Here is a 16884-nt window from a genome sequence, read left to right as displayed (position 1 = left end):
TCGTTTTCCTCCCTCAGCTGGCCATGTGTGCCGCCATTCATTCTCCAGACCCTCGGCCCCCTAAATTAACCACTGAACAATAATCAAATCGCTCCCTGTATACTTGCATTCCTCGATGGTATTAAATATACACATTATACTGTATGTAGGGCTATATAGAGATTGGGAATTCCCTGGGACCTTAAAATGTGTGTGTGTGTGTGTATGTGTGTGTGTGTGTGTGTGTGTGTGTGTGTGTGTGTGTGTGTGTGTGTGTGTTCCTGTCTGCCTGCATGCGTGTGTGTAGAAGGATGAATAAGTGAATAAATAAAAGGGGGCTTAGCACAGCATCCACAAATCTTAAAGGGGGCATCTGCATCTGACATCACAGTACTGTTACACCACATCCTTATGAAGGAAAACTTGAAAAGGGATATATACTTCCTACGTCAAAACAACCAATTTAAAGGACCGATAGTTTCACAGGTGAAACTCAAGGTGGTTTCTTCATACACTGTTTCTATATGTCAGTGTATTTATATCAGCCATTTAAAATAACCATTATAAACTTGCTATTCTCCTCTTGATTTTCACAGTCAATAATCTGTTTTGATATAAAACAGGAACAACACTGGATAAAAAAAAGTTTGTGAAAAGTTGACATTTGAAGTGTAAGTCCAATCTTTAGCTGTCGTTACTTTGAGTCACACCAGCCGATGCAATTGTCGAAACGTGCTCTCCGTGCCTTAGGGCTCCTGACTGCAGCATGGACTTTTTCAATCACAGTTGCATAGCAACCCATCTCCAACTCTAACATGGTTCAACCTACCAGGCCAGCTCAACCACCCCCGGAGTAGATTTCACTTTTGTTTCACAGCCTTCCACACTCACTTTCACATGATAAACTGTGTTATTCTGTTAAGTGATTGCTGATTTGACTCAGAATCCATTTCTGGCGAGGTGTGATATTCATGTTCAGCAGTTTCTCACTTTGTCAGTCATAACCTCAGCAATGACTGCAGGGAACTGGTACATCCCATCCCCAGACACGTATGGAAGCCCTATATCAATGGTATTCCTATGCATAAGCTAAACCTTTCATTTTCAGCAAATATCTTGATTGATATTTAATGCTAATAAAATACTGAGTAAATTACAAACTTCTGGTGTAATGTTCCTTTCAAACAGAGCATAGCCTCTTGATTCTTTCAGTTGCCCAAGACATAGCCTTTTTCACCATTCACTTCATAAAGAATTGATTACGCTGCCGTCTGCTGAGATAAAATGGGCTTCTATTAAGTAACTGCAGCTAAGTATGCTGAGTACACAGCGACACAAACCCGCGCACATACAAGCGCATGAAAGCACACACAAACAATGAGTTAAGGGGTGAGCCAAGCGGCAAGCTTTATTATGCAGCCATGGAGCTGGATGGTGAGTGTGTCTGATTTATGTTGGGATGGTCGGGAGAGATTTGTCAGAGTGAAGGGTGGGAAGGAGGGAGAGAGTGTATGTGTGTGTCAGGGACTAACATAATGAGTTGCTGAGCTGTAAAACATCTAAGGGTCAGGAATCTGGTGTTGCAGGTGACTGAGTTTGGAGTCTTTTAAGAGGGCATACAATGTGAAGTCAACTTGACAGAAGGTCTCAGACTAGTTTGGAATGAAACAGTTCTTGCACTGTTTGGGTGTTTGCATGGTTAAAAACATGCCACACAAATAACTGCCACTTTTGCATGGGATGTGTCGCACCATTGGGAGTATAGTAAAGAAAAGTGTGCCTGCGCATTTGTATGTACGGCGCATGCCTGTGTTTGTGTTTGAGGGTTGAAGGTGAAAAGGTGAACACAGTCTGTCAGCTCCCAACTTTTCACCCCTCTCACACCCTTTCTTCATCCCCCTCTCTCTCCTTGTGTGTCACAGCACAGTGGTAGCCTCTCAGGTAAGCAATGAGGTGCTACTGATGTGCGGTCCTGGTGTGGAGGTTGTGGGGACAGGGTAAAGATCACAGAGCACCGTGGAGCCTCTTCTTGTTTTCCATTACTGTCTCATCTCTCACCTGCCCCAACACAATTAAAGTTGCATGTGTGCACAGATACACATGCAAGTATGCCCGCCCGCACGCACGCACGTTTCCAAGAGTCAACAGAATCTAGTCTACACCACACAACAGCATCTAGTCTACACTACACAACAGAATCTAGTCTACACTACACAAAATAATGTCATTAGAAGGTTGAAATAATAACCCAAGCTGACAACAACACTTCATTGAACACATAGCTATTGAAATGTAATTTATTTGTGTCACCAGAATGTTCAAGACAGTGATGCTTTCTTGCCCTGTCTACACCATTCTGGGACCTGATGGCTCCCTCTCAGTAAGATCAACTCACGACGCAAGAACATGTAGGTCATTTCTGAGAAGAAAAAAAACTGTGCCATGCACCCACAGTCTTCATCTGAAGCTATTGATGATGGAGAGTGGTTTGGTGGGGACCAGGGGCGCAACTTTTACTGGAGACAGGGAGGACATTCACCACATTCTGAAATAGCATTTTTGACCCCCCCCCCCCCCCCCCCCCCCCCAGTTTTATCATTTGAATGTGATACAAAACGAGGCAATTGTGCTTTAGGACCATGCAGACGCATCCGAGAGGTCGGGTAGGCTGTTTGGATTGTTTATCTGTCTGAATTAAAAAATACATATAATCAAAATAATTATGTTCCCCCCCACTTCTAAAACCAAAGTTGCGCCCCTCGTGGGGGCATACAGTACTTCACTATTTTGCAACTCGGGATAAATTGCCTATGGGTGTCACGGTAACAAGTGCTCTACTTCACCACTAGCCTATCAGAGAGGAGGTTAACATTTTAATACAAGTTTTTGCTGAGTCCTGAGTTATGGAGGACGACACAGTTGTTCACTTGGCCAAAGAATATTAGTCTATTTGTTATCTGGGTTTACAGACTCCTCTGGATGGTAAAAGTGGAGAGCAAACAAATTGCAGCAATTATGAAGGCAAGCCGTGCAGAAAACCTTTTGACATTAATGCAATTTCCTATTTTAAAAATGGAAAAGATGGGACGGCCATAAATTAACAATAAGATGGAGAAGATGTAGACTGGGCTACAGTGGGAAATAACATATTTTATTCATGGAACAGTTTGGCCTAACATTTAATTGAACTGGTGCAAAACATACAGAGCATTCGAGATGCTAGATATAGGCTACCTAAGTATGATTCAAAAACAGTGACATAGGCTACCCCTAAACTGTGTCATAAAAAAAACATGGTTTGGGACTCCAAATAAAATAGACTTAATTACCAGCTAGGACAAAAACAAAGGGGATCTATAAAAATGTGCATGATGATTTCATTTTCACTTATCTACACGTACACAACCACCCTATAGGATATACTGCACATAGGCTACACAGTACATGTTCTTAGACTTCTGGTAATAGTGCTTGCATTAATGGTACTAAAGCACCCTCAAGTGGATAAGACTCTTGCCAGAAAACCATAGGCCACCTTCATCTCATAATGTCCATATCAATCCAGGTGGAATACATACATTTTGTCATTATACTTTTTTGGATTATATGCTTAATTTGTAACGTTACATAATTTATTATGGGCCAATTGTCCACTAAATCCATCATAGCTATGAACTCAATAGGTGGCGGTATTGCATGTGTAAATGTGTAGGTCTAGTCTCCTGAATTGAACCCAGAGAAGAAGAAGAACGGAGACGGCGAAGAGGAAATTGAGCTAAAACGAATATATTTTAGGCTACAATGTCGCTTGTCCTACAATTCAAATGACGGGTGTTACATTGTTTCTCATGTTCCTCCTAAATGTAGGCATACTTACTTTTTCCGATGTTGCTAGTTGTAGTGACGTTTGGCAAACTATCAGGAAGTCCAACTGCTCTGCAGACACTGATGTTGATTTTGAGTCGTTTAGGAAACAATTTCATCGGAATTATAAACTCCACAGCGATTGTTATGATCGGCGCAGATCTTATTTTAAGGTAGGCCTGTCGGTGTTATGGCTTTTTCGTATTTATATTAGTTGAATTAAACTGTATTTGCAGCTGGGGAGTTGCAGCTGTGTGCGGGCACTGTGTCAGAAGAGAGACTAACGTGATTTGCGTAGGAAGAGGGATGGATATACTGTAGGTTTATCAAAGTTTTGAAATATGTTCGTCAATTAACAAATAAATTAAGTGGGGGGTAAGACTATTGTTATACCTTCTGGATATTCCATGAGAGTTAGCCTACTGTGACATGTACAGTGACATTGTGGTCTGTTGCAGAATTCCATCAAAAGGCAGGCATACCTGAACTCATTGTCAACAGACAAAGACTCAGCAAAATATGGCATTAACCAGTTCTCGGATTTATCAATAAATGAATTCAGAGGTAATACTATGCAAAACAAAAACGAATGTATTTGTTTCCCAGTGAACAAAACTGATTGACTGGGTTAGTATTGATTATTAATTTTATATTTAAACCAAAATAAACATGGAGGCTAACCAAACGCCACATTAACTGGAAGAAGATCGCTATAGCCTACTTGAACACTGAAATGTAATTGGACTTTCTCTACAGACCTGTATTTGACTGCCACAGCTGAAACAGTCCCTCCCTACTCAGGACTGAAGACAGGGGGACTGCCTGCCAAGTTTGACTGGAGGGACCAGTCTGCAGTCGGATCAGTACAGAATCAACAAGCAGTAAGAGCTTCCTTTTCCTTAAGATATCAACATACTTGTCTTTTCAAGGTGACACACTTCCTTATTGAAGTTGACTTTGAACTCTGTCTAGAGGTTTTCTCCTCATAGAAGTAAAAAACACTCACTTTGTATTAACTTCTATGAAGAAAAAACCTCTTGACATTGACCTCATGTATGTAAGTGTTATGTTGTGTCACCGTAACCTTGTCCCCAGGCTATTGCGAACGTCTGGTACGAGAGACCCATCACAGTAACTTTGCATTTTTGTTCAACAGTTCCGCTACAGTCAGTAGATGGCAGTGGAGAACCATTTTATAGTCTTACTATCCATCTTTTGACACATGGACATTGTTTTCATAATAAGAAATCTTTATACTGCATAAATTCCACACATCCCACATCAAATCACATATTGCTGACATTATCTCTATTTGTTATAAAGTATATTAACAATTTATTTTGATATTTAGATGTTCATGTTAATGTCTCGCTGTAATGTTAAATGCCGATGCTTGAATGTCAAGGGTCTCTCATTGCAGTGTGGAGGTTGCTGGGCGTTCAGTGTTGTGGGCGCCATAGAGTCAGTCTATGCCAAATCAGGCCAGCCATTGAAACAGCTCAGTGTGCAACAAGTCATTGACTGTTCCTACAAGAACCAGGGCTGCAATGGAGGCTCCATTACCAGGGCCTTGAGCTGGCTGAAACAGGTCCAGATATGTTTTCTGAGGCCTTTTAAGCATCTCGTGTAATATCAAATGTTTGTCATTGATTATTTAGAAGTGATGGTGATTTCCACTGTTAGACTACTACTGTATACCTTTTAATCAACAAGATGTTCAACATGAAATATTTTTTACATGTAGTATACACATGCATTGAATTTGCTTCTCCCTGTCCTTTTCTTTCAGACTAGGGTTAAGTTGGTGAAACAGTCAGAATACCCATATAAGGCCGAGACTGGAATTTGCCATTTATTTTCTCAGTCACATGATGGTGTTTTGGTGAAGGACTTTGCTGCCCATGATTTCAGGTATAAGAGTGTCAACACCTTTTTTAAGTTGAATTCTAATGGGTAATATTTAACACATTTATTTAATTTTTTTATGAAGTCATATATGACTGTGACTTGGCATATAGCACAGGCGTATAGTTGCATATAAACAAGACCGTCTGCACAAGTTAAGCACAAATACTCCAATGTTCTTTCGGGAAATGTTTCACGATACAGCAGTATTTTCCCAAGTTCAGGGAGGCAGTTAGCCTAGCGGTTAAGAGCGTTGGGCCAGTAGCCGAAAGGTCGCTGGTTCTAACCCCTGAGCCGACTAGGTGAAAAATCTGTCTGTGCCCTTGAGCAAGGCACTTAACCCTAATTGCTCCTGTAAATCGCTCTGGATGAGAGTGTCCCCATAAATAACTAAAATGTAAAAAATGTAGTGAGTGCAATGTTTTCATTAAGTACTGCACCAAAGGTTCAAAGGTGGTTGCGATTCAGATGCAGTATTACTGTTTACCAGACTAATATGCTGTAGACAGAGACGGGTCATTAACACCGAGGTTCCCGCTGCTGTGTCCCCAACGCTCATATCCTGTTGTTTATTCAGACATGTACTAAGTTATTCCTGTGGCTACGGTGCATTGTGGGTAAATATCACTGCTGACTCAAAACAATGTGATGTTTATGGTCACTGAATAGGGACATTCTTATTTACACAAGTATTTCACTGTGCTGTTTGTTCCATGCATCTTTAATCTCCTCTTTAGTTTTTACAGCTGTCTTAATAATGGTTTTCTAGCTTAGCGTTGCTCCCTTCTCCCTCATACTTTCCCGACCAGGAAGAACTCTGAGCCCTGGTTAAAGGTGTTTGTAGTAGTCTGGTTATGTGGTCAGAAAAAGGGTCCAAGCTCAGATAGTGTTTTGATCCCTGATTTACATCATATATTATTATATAATGTTGTATCAACCTTCTACTGTATGGGCATAGTAATGACGCATTAACGAGGCTAAGTGGTTTAATGTTTCAACATTCACAGGTTTGGTCTCATTTTGGCTGGGATTCAATCCGATCGCGCTTAGTCCACAATGCACATTTCAAAGGCAATATTGCTCTGTTTGCAGAGACCACATTCACAGTAAACACTGCACGTCTGCTCAATAGGAAATTACCTTTACATGGTGCATTGTCCAAATCCACCATCGGATTGAATCCCGACTGGTCTCTTTTTAACCCAGATGTCTACCGCAAATCAACAAATGGTTTTGAAATTACATTTGGACAGTTAATTAAATTTAACATCACCCAAAAGTGGATGTTGATCTAATATCTTTGCCCGGTGGGGTGCCTGTGATGTCTTCTCTAGTGGGCTTGAGGAGGCTATGATGGGCAGGTTGGTGGAGTGGGGACCCTTGGCTGTGACTGTGGATGCCATCAGTTGGCAGGACTATCTGGGTGGCATCATGCAGCACCACTGCTCCTGCCACCATGCCAACCATGCTGTGCTGGTCACTGGTTACGACACCACAGGTATTCCATTCACTCACTAAATATGCATTCATCTGGGCGCCCACACACACACACAAATAAATAAACAACGAAAAATACACACAAGATGCACACAAACAAGACACACACTCAGAAAGTTTGTAGTTGATGTGAATTCTGTCATAATTTTTACATTTTATTACTACAATTTAACATGATGACAATTTCATATGCATGGAATACTTTGTCTACAGTAGTGTTCATAGTGTGTGACTGAACATTCTAAACATTGTCCCTCTGTTTCAGGTGACGTGCCATACTGGATAGTACAAAACTCATGGGGAACGTCATGGGGTAACGAAGGTTATGTTTACATTAAAATGGGAGGCAATGTTTGTGGTGAGTTTGAACTTGTTTACGCTTAGTCTTTACACTGCCTGATGCAACATTGTCCCGGAATTTGTTTGGTGATACCTGTTGACTAAGCATAATGTCAATTCAATGTTTTATATTCTGAGCACTTTTCATTTAAAGGTCCAATGCAGCTGTTTTTATTTCAGAATCAAATAATGTCTGGTGAACGATTAACTACAGTGCCTTGCGAAAGTATTCGGCCCCCTTGAACTTTGCAACCTTTTGCCACATTTCAGGCTTCAAACATAAACATATAAAACTGTATTTTTTTGTGAAGAATCAACAACAAGTGGGACACAATCATGAAGTGGAATGACATTTATTGGATATTTCAAACTTTTTTAACAAATCAAAAACTGAAAAATTGGGCGTGCAAAATTATTCAGCCCCTTTACTTTCAGTGGAGCAAACTCTCTCCAGAAGTTCAGTGAGGATCTCTGAATGATCCAATGTTGACCTAAATGACTAATGATGATAAATACAATCCACATGTGTGTAATCAAGTCTCTGTATAAATGCACCTGCACTGTGATAGTCTCAGAGGTCCGGTAAAAGCGCAGAGAAGAACAAGGAACACACCAGGCAGGTCCGAGATACTGTTGTGAAGAAGTTTAAAGCCGGATTTGGATACAAAAATATTTCCCAAGCTTTAAACATCCCAAGGAGCACTGTGCAAGCGATAATATTGAAATGGAAGGAGTATCAGACCATTGCAAATCTACCAAGACCTGGCCATCCCTCTAAACCTTCAGCTCATACAAGGAGAAGACTGATCAGAGATGCAGCCAAGAGGCCCATGATCACTCTGGATGAACTGCAGAGATCTACAGCTGAGGTGGGAGACTCTGTCCATAGGACAACAATCAGTCTTATATTGCACAAATCTGGCCTTTATGGAAGAGTGGCAAGAAGAAAGCCATTTCTTAAAGATATACATAAAAAGTGTCGTTTAAAGTTTGCCACAAGCCACCTGGGAGACACACCAAACATGTGGAAGAAGGTGCTCTGGTCAGATGAAACCAAAATTGAACTTTTTGGCAACAATGCAAAACGTTATGTTTGGCGTAAAAGCAACACAGCTGAACACACCATCCCCACTGTCAAACATGGCAGTGGCAGCATCATGGTTTGGGCCTGCTTTTCTTCAGCAGAGACAGGGCAGATGGTTAAAATTGATGGGAAGATGGATGGAGCCAAATACAGGACCATTCTGGAAGAAAACCTGATGGAGTCTGCAAAAGACCTGAGACTGGGACGGAGATTTGTCTTCTAACAAGACAATGATCCAAAACATAAATCAAAATCTACAATGGAATGGTTCAAAAATAAACATATCCAGGTGTTAGAATGGCCAAGTCAAAGTCCAGACCTGAATCCAATCGAGAATCTGTGGAAAGAACTGAAAACTGCTGTTCACAAATGCTCTCCATCCAACCTCACTGAGCTCAAGCTGTTTTGCAAGGAGGAATGGGAAAAAATGTCAGTCTCTCGATGTGCAAAACTGATAGAGACATACCCCAAGCGACTTACAGCTGTAATCGCAGCAAAAGGTGGCGCTACAAAGTATTAACTTAAGGGGGCTGAATAATTTTGCACGCCCAATTTTTCAGTTTTTGATTTGTTAAAAAAGTTTGAAATATCCAATAAATGTCGTTCCACTTCATGATTGTGTCCCACTTGTTGTTGATTCTTAAAAAAAAAAACAGTTTATATGTTTATGTTTGAAGCCTGAAATGTGGCAAAAGGTCGCAAAGTTCAAGGGGGCCGAATACTTTCGCAAGGCACTGTACCTTTCTGTGATTTGTTTTCAATTAAAATTGTCAAAAATAATTTAAAAAATAGCTGCTTAGCAATGACCAATTTCTCAGGGACACTCGTTTCACACCACTTCGATTAAAAAATGATTTTTGTAGCAGGTTAGGGGAGCATTTAAGCTAACCCTTTTCCTAACCTTAACTTCATTCTCCTAACTGGCTACGTTAATTCTCTTAAACTGCTACGAAAAATTATCTTTGGTATTGAAGTGGCATGAAAAAACTTTCACCAATTTCTCAAATTATTATTATTATTTTTTTTTGCCTTTTATTTAACTAGGCAAGTCAGTTAAGAACAAATTGGCCTGTGGTCTTAGTGGGGACGGGAACACTGAAAATGAGCTGTTGTTGGCAGAGCGGTTTGGAACTCTGTTTCTTATTGTTGTAACTCATTTAATGCCCAGTTATGTCACCAGGCAGGGCAAACTCCATCCCACCAAAACAGGCTGAAATATCAGTCTGTCTTTTCAAACAGCTCTTACACTAAAAGGGCATTATCATCATTTCACAATTTCCCACTATTATTCCATTCTCATAGTGTGAATTGTTATACAGATATGTATGTACACTACCGTTCAAAAGTTGGGGGTCATTTAGAAATGTCCTTGTTTTTGAAAGAAAAGCACATTTTTGTCCCGTTTTTAAAATAACATCAACTTGATCCGAAATAAGGTGTAGACATTGTTAATGTTGTAAATGACTATTGTTGCTGGAAACGGCAGATTAATTTTTTTATGGAATGTCTACATAGGAATACAAAGGCCCATTATCAGCAATGATCATTCCTGTGTTCCAATGGCATATTGTGTTAGTTAATCCAAGTTTATTATTTTAGGCTAATTCATCATTAGAAACCCCTTTTGCAATTATGTTAGCACAGCTAACATAAACTGTTGTGCTGATTAATGAAGCAGTAAAACTGGCCTTTAGACTAGTTGAGCATTTTTGAGCATCAGCATTAGCGAGTTCGATTACATGCTCAAAATGGCCAGAATCAAATAACTTTCTTCTGAAATTTGTCAGGTTATTCTTGTTCTGAGAAATGAAGGCTATTCCAAGTGAGAATTTGCCAAGAAACTGAAGATCTCTTACAACGCTGTGTACTACTCCTTTCACAGAACAGCGCAAACTGGCCCTAACCAGAATAGAAAAGAGTGGGAGGCCCCGGTGGACAACTGAGCAAGAGGACAAGTACATTAGAGTGTCTAGTTTGAGAAACAGACGCCTCACAAGTCCTCAACTGGCAGCTTCATTAAATAGTACCCACAAAACACCAGTCTCAACGTCAACAGTGAAGAGGCGACTCTGGGATGCTGGCCTTTGCAGAGTTGCAAAGGAAAAAGCCACATCTCAGACTGGCCAATAAAAAGAAAAGATTAAGATGGGCAAAAGAACACAGACACTGGACAGAGGAACATCCCGGAGTCGCCTCTTCACTGCTGACGTTGAGACTGGTGTTTTGTGGGTACTATTTAATGAAGCTGAGTTTAATGCATTTGAGCCAATCAGTTGTATTGTGACGACAAGGTATTGTTGGTATAGAGAAGATCAAGTCCATATTATGGCAAGAACAGCTCAAGTAAGCAAAGAGAAATGACAGTCCATCATTGCTTTAAGACATGAAGGTCAGTCAATCTGGACAATTTCAAGAACTTTTAAAGTTTTCCTCAAGTGCAGTCGCAAAAACCATCAAGGGCAAATGAAACTGGCTCTCATGAGGACTGCCACAGAAATGGAAGACCCAGAGTTTATTAGAGTTACCAGCCGCAAATTGCAGCCCAAATAAATGCTTCAAAGACTTTGAAGTAACAGACACATCTCAACATCAACTGTGCAGAGGAGACTGCCTGACTCAGGCCTTCATGGTCGAATTGCTGCAAAGAAACCACTACTAAAGGACACCAATAATAAGAAGAGACTTGCTTGGGCCAAGAAATATGAGCAATGGACGTTAGACTGGTGGAAATCTGTCCTTTCGTCTGATTCCAAATGTGAGATTTTTGGTTCCAACCGTTGTCTTTGTGAGACTCAGAGTAGGTGAACGGATGATCTCCGCATGTGTGGTTCCCACCGTTAAGCATGGAGGGGAGGTGTGGGGATGCTTTGCTGGTGACACTGTCTGTGATTTATTTAGAATTCAAGGCCCACTTAACCAGCATGGCTACCACAGCATTATGCAGCGATACGCCATCCTATCTTGTTTGCGCTAGTGGGACGATCATTTGTTTTTCAACAGGACAATGACCCAACACACCTCAAGGCTCTCTCTCTCTCTATATATATATATACACATACACACCTGTCAAAAGTTTGGACACACCTAGTCATTCAAGGGTTTTTATTTATTTATTTTACATTGTAGAATAATAGTGAAGACATCAAAACTATGAAATAACACAAATGGAATCATGTAGTACCCAAAAAGAGTTTTAAACAAATCAAAATATATTTTAGATTATTCAAAGCAGCCACCCTTTGCCTTGATGACAGGTCACAAGGTGATGTTTTAACACGTTACCGCATGCATGACCGGCAGGGATTGAGCCACATTCTCCTTCACACTGTAGACATTGTGTTGGGCTCATCTTAATCAGTCTTTCTTTATTGGAGGAGTTCGTTTTCATAAGCAGTGAGTGACTATCAATGATTTGTGCATATTTGCTGTGGAAATGCCTTGTCAATCATTTTACAGTTATAGCTCTATGTCAAATCTCCCCATTCCTGTCCTTTCTGTAGGTATTGCAGACTCTGTGACTGCTGTCTTCCTGTGACTGTGTGAGCCATGGTGACGTTGATGTTTTTTCTAAAGGGATTCATTAGTGTGTTCAGTACTGCCAAATTCTCGATCAACTCTTGAAGGAATTATTTTCAAGACAATTCCCATGGAGGTCAAAGTCATTTTCTGGCAACCTTTTAAGTACTGTATTTTTATTGAGACAGATACAATGTATATTCTTCTGATACAATAAAATATATTTCTTTGCAGTCCTGTGATCATTTATATGGTGAATAAAGTATACAGTTCATTTTTCTGACATCACATAAAAACACCCAATCCGCCAATATCGAAGTACTGTACAAAAACATATTACTCTAAAAAAGATGACCAATAGGCTTCTTTAGGGTACACATTCAGAATAACCCAAAGTGCATGGGTCGGTGCATGATTATCATTAATTAGGCCATGTACATAGATCAAATTCTTTCTTACTTTAAATACAGCACAATATTATATAAACAATATACTTTATAAACACTAAATAATTATATAAACAATATATACATGCAGTCAGCTTAAGTGGTTAAGGTTATATACTATGTTACTTGTCCCATTATAAATAAAATGTATTTTATATATATTATATAATGCTCCCTGGGTCACGTGTGTCTTCATAGTTTAAAGAGGCTCCCTTTCGTTGTCACCTTTCCTCCATCTGATCTGACCATTTTCGACAGTTAATAACAGGTTCTAGTCTGAATCCTCACTACTGCAGTAGGAGCTGTCACAGTACTCTGCAGTGAACAGGAATGTGTGCTCATTGGGGTCCAGCTTGGGCATCCAGTGCCGAGGTATCAAAAATGTGGCCAGGTTGAAGAGATCCACAAAGACTTTGTAGCGATCACTGTTAGAGAGAAGAACGAACACCTACTTAGCTCCTTGAAGGGGTATAAGAGCATGTGCTTGACAGTAACTCTGGATTGCTTTGGATCTGGTTTATTTCAATAGATAATCATATATGACATACCTGACAGTAGAGCGCAGGTAGTGGTAGCCAGAGGAGCCTCCAGTGCCTGCTTTGCTACCAATCATTCTGTGCACCATGCACACATGGTTGTCTGAGACACAAGAGGAATATTACACTTATTTCAACTGTTCCAGATCAATGATACTCTAGACAGTTGAAAGCATGTTATCTAGTGCGAAATACAAATGGTGTAAGGGACACCTGTAACTGTTCTTTACATACAATATGTCTTTGGATGTAACTTACATCTCCATTTTGTCATGAGGGTATCAATGTCCATCAGGTTGGACAGGAGTTGGAAGGGAACCTGGAACCTGGGCTCCTCCCTAAAAATAACAGAACAATTCACAATGTAATAATGACATCTCAAATGGTGACCAAACATAAGCCTGCCTAAACTGTAAGGAACCCTCCTTACCTGTAGAAGTAAATCATCAGAGCTCCTTGGAGAGCCTTGTAGGAGATCCGTCTCTCACCTGGCCAAACAACAGGATGGTTTCTTAGACCTGGGATCTGTAGTTTTAAACTAATTATGGGTAGTGAATTGTTGAGGCAGTTGGTGTTAGATGCTTAGCCTGGATGCAGGTACTCACCTTTGCTCAAAAGATGCTCATGTCTTTTGATGTCAAACAGAGAAGTGAAGAGCTCTTTTTGCTTCGTCAGCTCTTCCATCATCTCCTCCTTCTCCTCAGTGTCTGGCATTTTCTGCCAAAAGGACAAATAAGATCATAGCTTTTGGTCATATTATTTTATATTTATGTAACCTTATAAGTAATGTTGTGGCAAGTTTTTGGTACTGGATTATTTTAAAACAGCCCATACCACGATTTTCTTTTTCTCAAGACACAATCCTTCAAAGATGTTGGCTTCCAGTTTTTTCCAAAAGTTGAACCCATCGCCTTCAAGACCTGGGGTCCTTTCCAGCCATTTCTGAATAGAACAACAAACAGTATTTCTCAATACTGCTATGATATCAAGTCTTCAAACAGTATCTCTTTTCATATGTTTCAGTAATTTTGCTTTAGTGCTTCTCACACACCTCTACCAATTTCAGCAGACAAGGCTCCTTCTCAGAACTGAGCAGCATCTCACTCTCATGTCCTTTGAAGTTGTCCCTGTAGTGACGCCTGTTGTAGGGGACCCTCAGGTTGTCAGGGACCCCAATCTTGTTCTCCAACAGACGGAATTGGAGACTTTGGAACCCGGAGGCAGGGGACAGATACTCTCTACAACACACACGAGTAAAGAGTGTTACAATTGTAAAGAGGGTATCATTTTATGAGGTTAAAGGTTTACAAAGATTTATATAAGCTAAAGGTTCTCCATGGGTTAACTATGGGGCTTTAGAAGAAAAAGAAACGCACACCTATTAAGACGAGGTGCTGGCTAGCGGAGTAGAAACTTGAAAATAAAAGAGAGCCGCACACTCTTGGAGCTCAGATGCAAAAATGTAATACCAACGTTTCGACAGCCAAGCTGTCTTCATCAGGGTATAATCACAACCACTGCGGGATGACTCGTTTATATAGTGTCAAAAGACACAGGTGTCTGTAATCATGGCCAAGAGTGGCCTAATATCATTGGTTAATAATCAAATATTAAAATGTCACACAAAGAACAGCATACAAACAACAAATGGATAGCATACAATCACAGATTAATTTGACTACGCAAGTTTATAAACAACCACAATGGCAAAGTCACAATAATCACAAGAATGGCTTCAGATCAAAGTCTACGTTGAGACCGAAGGGAGCAAATTGTCTACAGAAATAAAGGAACTTAAAATCAAGAAATTCAACCAAGACAAAAAAGACAAGGCCGATGGTAAAGTCTACTTCTGGAGAAACCCTGACAAAAGAGGTCCTGCTCCCCCTCTCCATGACAGACGCAGGAGGGATGCCGCTTACTTCTGTCCACCCTTGTCTGATCAACGCTGTACAACCAGCGCCTCATCGGCTTCCAGTGGTAGTTTTTTATTCAACGAGAGACTGGACGGACGGAAGGGCGGAGGAGGCCGCAGGCATATTTAACTATGGGGCTTACCTGAAGTCATAGAAGTCCAAGGCAGTCATTGTCTCGAGCACGGAGAACTGGTCGACCAGCAGCCTGAAGATCACAACGATCCTATGTATGCGGGTGTTGACCTTCAGCATGTTGCGTTCATCACGAACCTGGTGAAGCATGACCATTTTAAAGATGAGCTGTATAATTTTTGGGCTTCTAGGGGTGCTGCAATTGGACTGTATTGGACAGAAAGAAGCACACCGCTTAACACCCATGAAAAAAAGGTTTAGGTCATTGACCTTATTTATATTTTGTGGTTTAATGAGGTAAAGCATTGACTCGTATTGTATTTTCATAATTTATGAACTATATGTTAAATTCAAGCCACAATTTGATGTACACAATAGCAACTTTAATTTCTAGAATGTACCTTTAATTTAGAAAGAAAAACAAACACACTGCTCGGATTGAAATGTTTGTCAGGGTACTCTTGCTTTCTGAGGTGCTTACATGTCCACTAATGAAAATCTCTCGCACTGAATCCAGTTCCCAAAGAATCTGCTTGAACCAGAGTTCATATGCTGAAATAAAATAATAAAAATTCAATTAATCATAATGTCCCACCTTTGCAATTAAATTAAATTGATCATTTGTTGATGGAAAGTTGGTGGTGAATTGCTATTCAATTCTTCCAGGATTAGGTGCAACCACGATGAAATGGTTAGATTGATGTATTGAATTGACTGGATTTCAAATGGAACCAAAGGGCATGCATGCACACTATGATTACAATTCCTCTATTGATTCTCAAATATTGATGATATTTGACCACAAACATACTTCACCTTGATGGGTGACAATGAAAAGATGTTCATCGTGGATCTTGTTCCCTTTCAGTTCACTCTGAAGAACTTGGGCCGTCACAACCTTGTCAAGCTATAATGGATCATAACAAATAACATTTAGTACTACAGCTAACACAAATTAAAATTGTACTTCCATTCCACCCCTTATGTTAATTAACCTATAAGAGATGGAGAAAATATTCCATCTGCAGAAGGCAATGATACTATGTTAAAAACCTTGTAGAAGATTAAGTTAGATGAAGATAGAGAACGCTTTACCTGAAGGTAGTCACCATAGATGATGCCACCTTCGCTGGCCTTGTTAATTCCTTTTTGAGAGTCATCTGCCTCCTCCTCATTCCGAAGCAGCTTGCTCTTGAATAACCTGGGGAATGAAAATACACATGTATTGGCATTGATTAGCTGTCATACAAATCATAATAATGATAAAGATAATTTATTTAGCATTCAGCTCAATTATATGATGTCTTTGAAATGTCACAAACATTTGACTAAAACAGAATTTGAAATGCAATGATTGCATACAAGTGCTTCTTCTCAAAGTATGGACATCCACCACTCATTGTTTTCCAAATGATTCAAAATTAAAGTAAAGATTTGATCCTCTTCCGTTGGTTTAATAAAACTATCTCTGTGAAAACCCAGGTATTTAAGGGCTCTACACCACGTCATGTTATTGGCATATTTCAACATCCGGCCCACCTCCTTTTGCGCCATCCAAAGTGTGTGTGTGTGTGTGTGTGTGTGTGTGGGGGGGGGGGGGGGGGGGGGGAGTGCATAATATATTTTACAATAGCCCCAACCTTCAGCTATCTGCAACCCCTCCCATCTAT

The 16884-nt window shown here is 40.2% G+C and overlaps 2 protein-coding genes across 6 annotated transcripts; one reads left to right on the top strand and one right to left on the bottom strand.

The window, feature by feature from the left end:
- The first annotated feature begins 3670 nt into the window (after nucleotides 1-3670).
- ctso (cathepsin O) lies at nucleotides 3671-12417 on the top strand. Of its 4 annotated transcripts, none has more exons than XM_021561403.3 (8): nucleotides 3671-4016; nucleotides 4302-4407; nucleotides 4600-4724; nucleotides 5264-5431; nucleotides 5633-5754; nucleotides 7083-7246; nucleotides 7511-7603; nucleotides 12169-12417. In XM_021561403.3, exons 1-8 carry the CDS (start codon nucleotides 3804-3806, stop codon nucleotides 12201-12203), a joined length of 1026 nt encoding a protein of 341 aa, XP_021417078.2. In that variant the 5' UTR covers nucleotides 3671-3803; the 3' UTR covers nucleotides 12204-12417. The 4 variants fall into 4 exon arrangements, with proteins under 4 accessions (XP_021417078.2, XP_090054597.1, XP_090054599.1 ...); XM_090198471.1 differs by having other exon boundaries at nucleotides 3690-4016; nucleotides 10551-12417; XM_090198473.1 differs by lacking the exon at nucleotides 5264-5431 and having other exon boundaries at nucleotides 3690-4016.
- Nucleotides 12344-16746, bottom strand: tdo2a (tryptophan 2,3-dioxygenase a). 2 transcript variants are annotated; one of them, XM_021561402.3, is made up of 12 exons: nucleotides 16577-16746; nucleotides 16310-16415; nucleotides 16031-16121; nucleotides 15696-15766; nucleotides 15225-15352; nucleotides 14218-14404; nucleotides 14001-14108; nucleotides 13772-13883; nucleotides 13597-13654; nucleotides 13425-13504; nucleotides 13179-13269; nucleotides 12344-13055 (listed from the first exon to the last, which is right to left on the bottom strand). In XM_021561402.3, the coding sequence occupies exons 1-12, from the start codon at nucleotides 16612-16614 to the stop codon at nucleotides 12902-12904; spliced, it is 1224 nt and encodes a 407-aa protein (XP_021417077.3). In that variant the 5' UTR covers nucleotides 16615-16746; the 3' UTR covers nucleotides 12344-12901. The 2 variants fall into 2 exon arrangements, 1 of the variants encoding a protein (XP_021417077.3); XR_002468502.3 differs by having other exon boundaries at nucleotides 13032-13055; nucleotides 13179-13244; nucleotides 16577-16681.
- Nucleotides 16747-16884: the final 138 nt, after the last annotated feature.

This window comes from Oncorhynchus mykiss, chromosome 14 (assembly GCF_057628025.1).
Source record: "Oncorhynchus mykiss isolate SJ-2025 chromosome 14, ASM5762802v1, whole genome shotgun sequence".
NCBI lineage: Eukaryota > Metazoa > Chordata > Actinopteri > Salmoniformes > Salmonidae > Oncorhynchus > Oncorhynchus mykiss.
The sequence above is the reverse complement of the archived record's forward strand: the minus strand, read 5'-3'. Positions and strand labels throughout refer to the sequence as shown.

What these genes read in the sequence shown, in the direction of transcription:
- ctso (XM_090198471.1), top strand. Translation starts at nt 3,804, where the DNA reads ATGACGGGTGTTACATTGTTTCTCATGTTCCTCCTAAATGTAGGCATA. An exon ending in CCTTGAGCTGGCTGAAACAG is followed by an intron (nt 5,432 to 5,632) that starts GTCCAGATATGT and finishes CTTTTCTTTCAG; the next exon opens with ACTAGGGTTAAGTTGGTGAA. An exon ending in AATGGGAGGCAATGTTTGTG is followed by an intron (nt 7,604 to 10,550) that starts GTGAGTTTGAAC and finishes CTCCTTTCACAG; the next exon opens with AACAGCGCAAACTGGCCCTA.
- tdo2a (XM_021561402.3), bottom strand. Translation starts at nt 16,614, where the DNA reads ATGAGTGGTGGATGTCCATACTTTGAGAAGAAGCACTT. An exon ending in TCTATGGTGACTACCTTCAG is followed by an intron (nt 16,122 to 16,309) that starts GTAAAGCGTTCT and finishes GATCCATTATAG; the next exon opens with CTTGACAAGGTTGTGACGGC. An exon ending in TTGGACTTCTATGACTTCAG is followed by an intron (nt 14,405 to 15,224) that starts GTAAGCCCCATA and finishes TGTGTGTTGTAG; the next exon opens with AGAGTATCTGTCCCCTGCCT.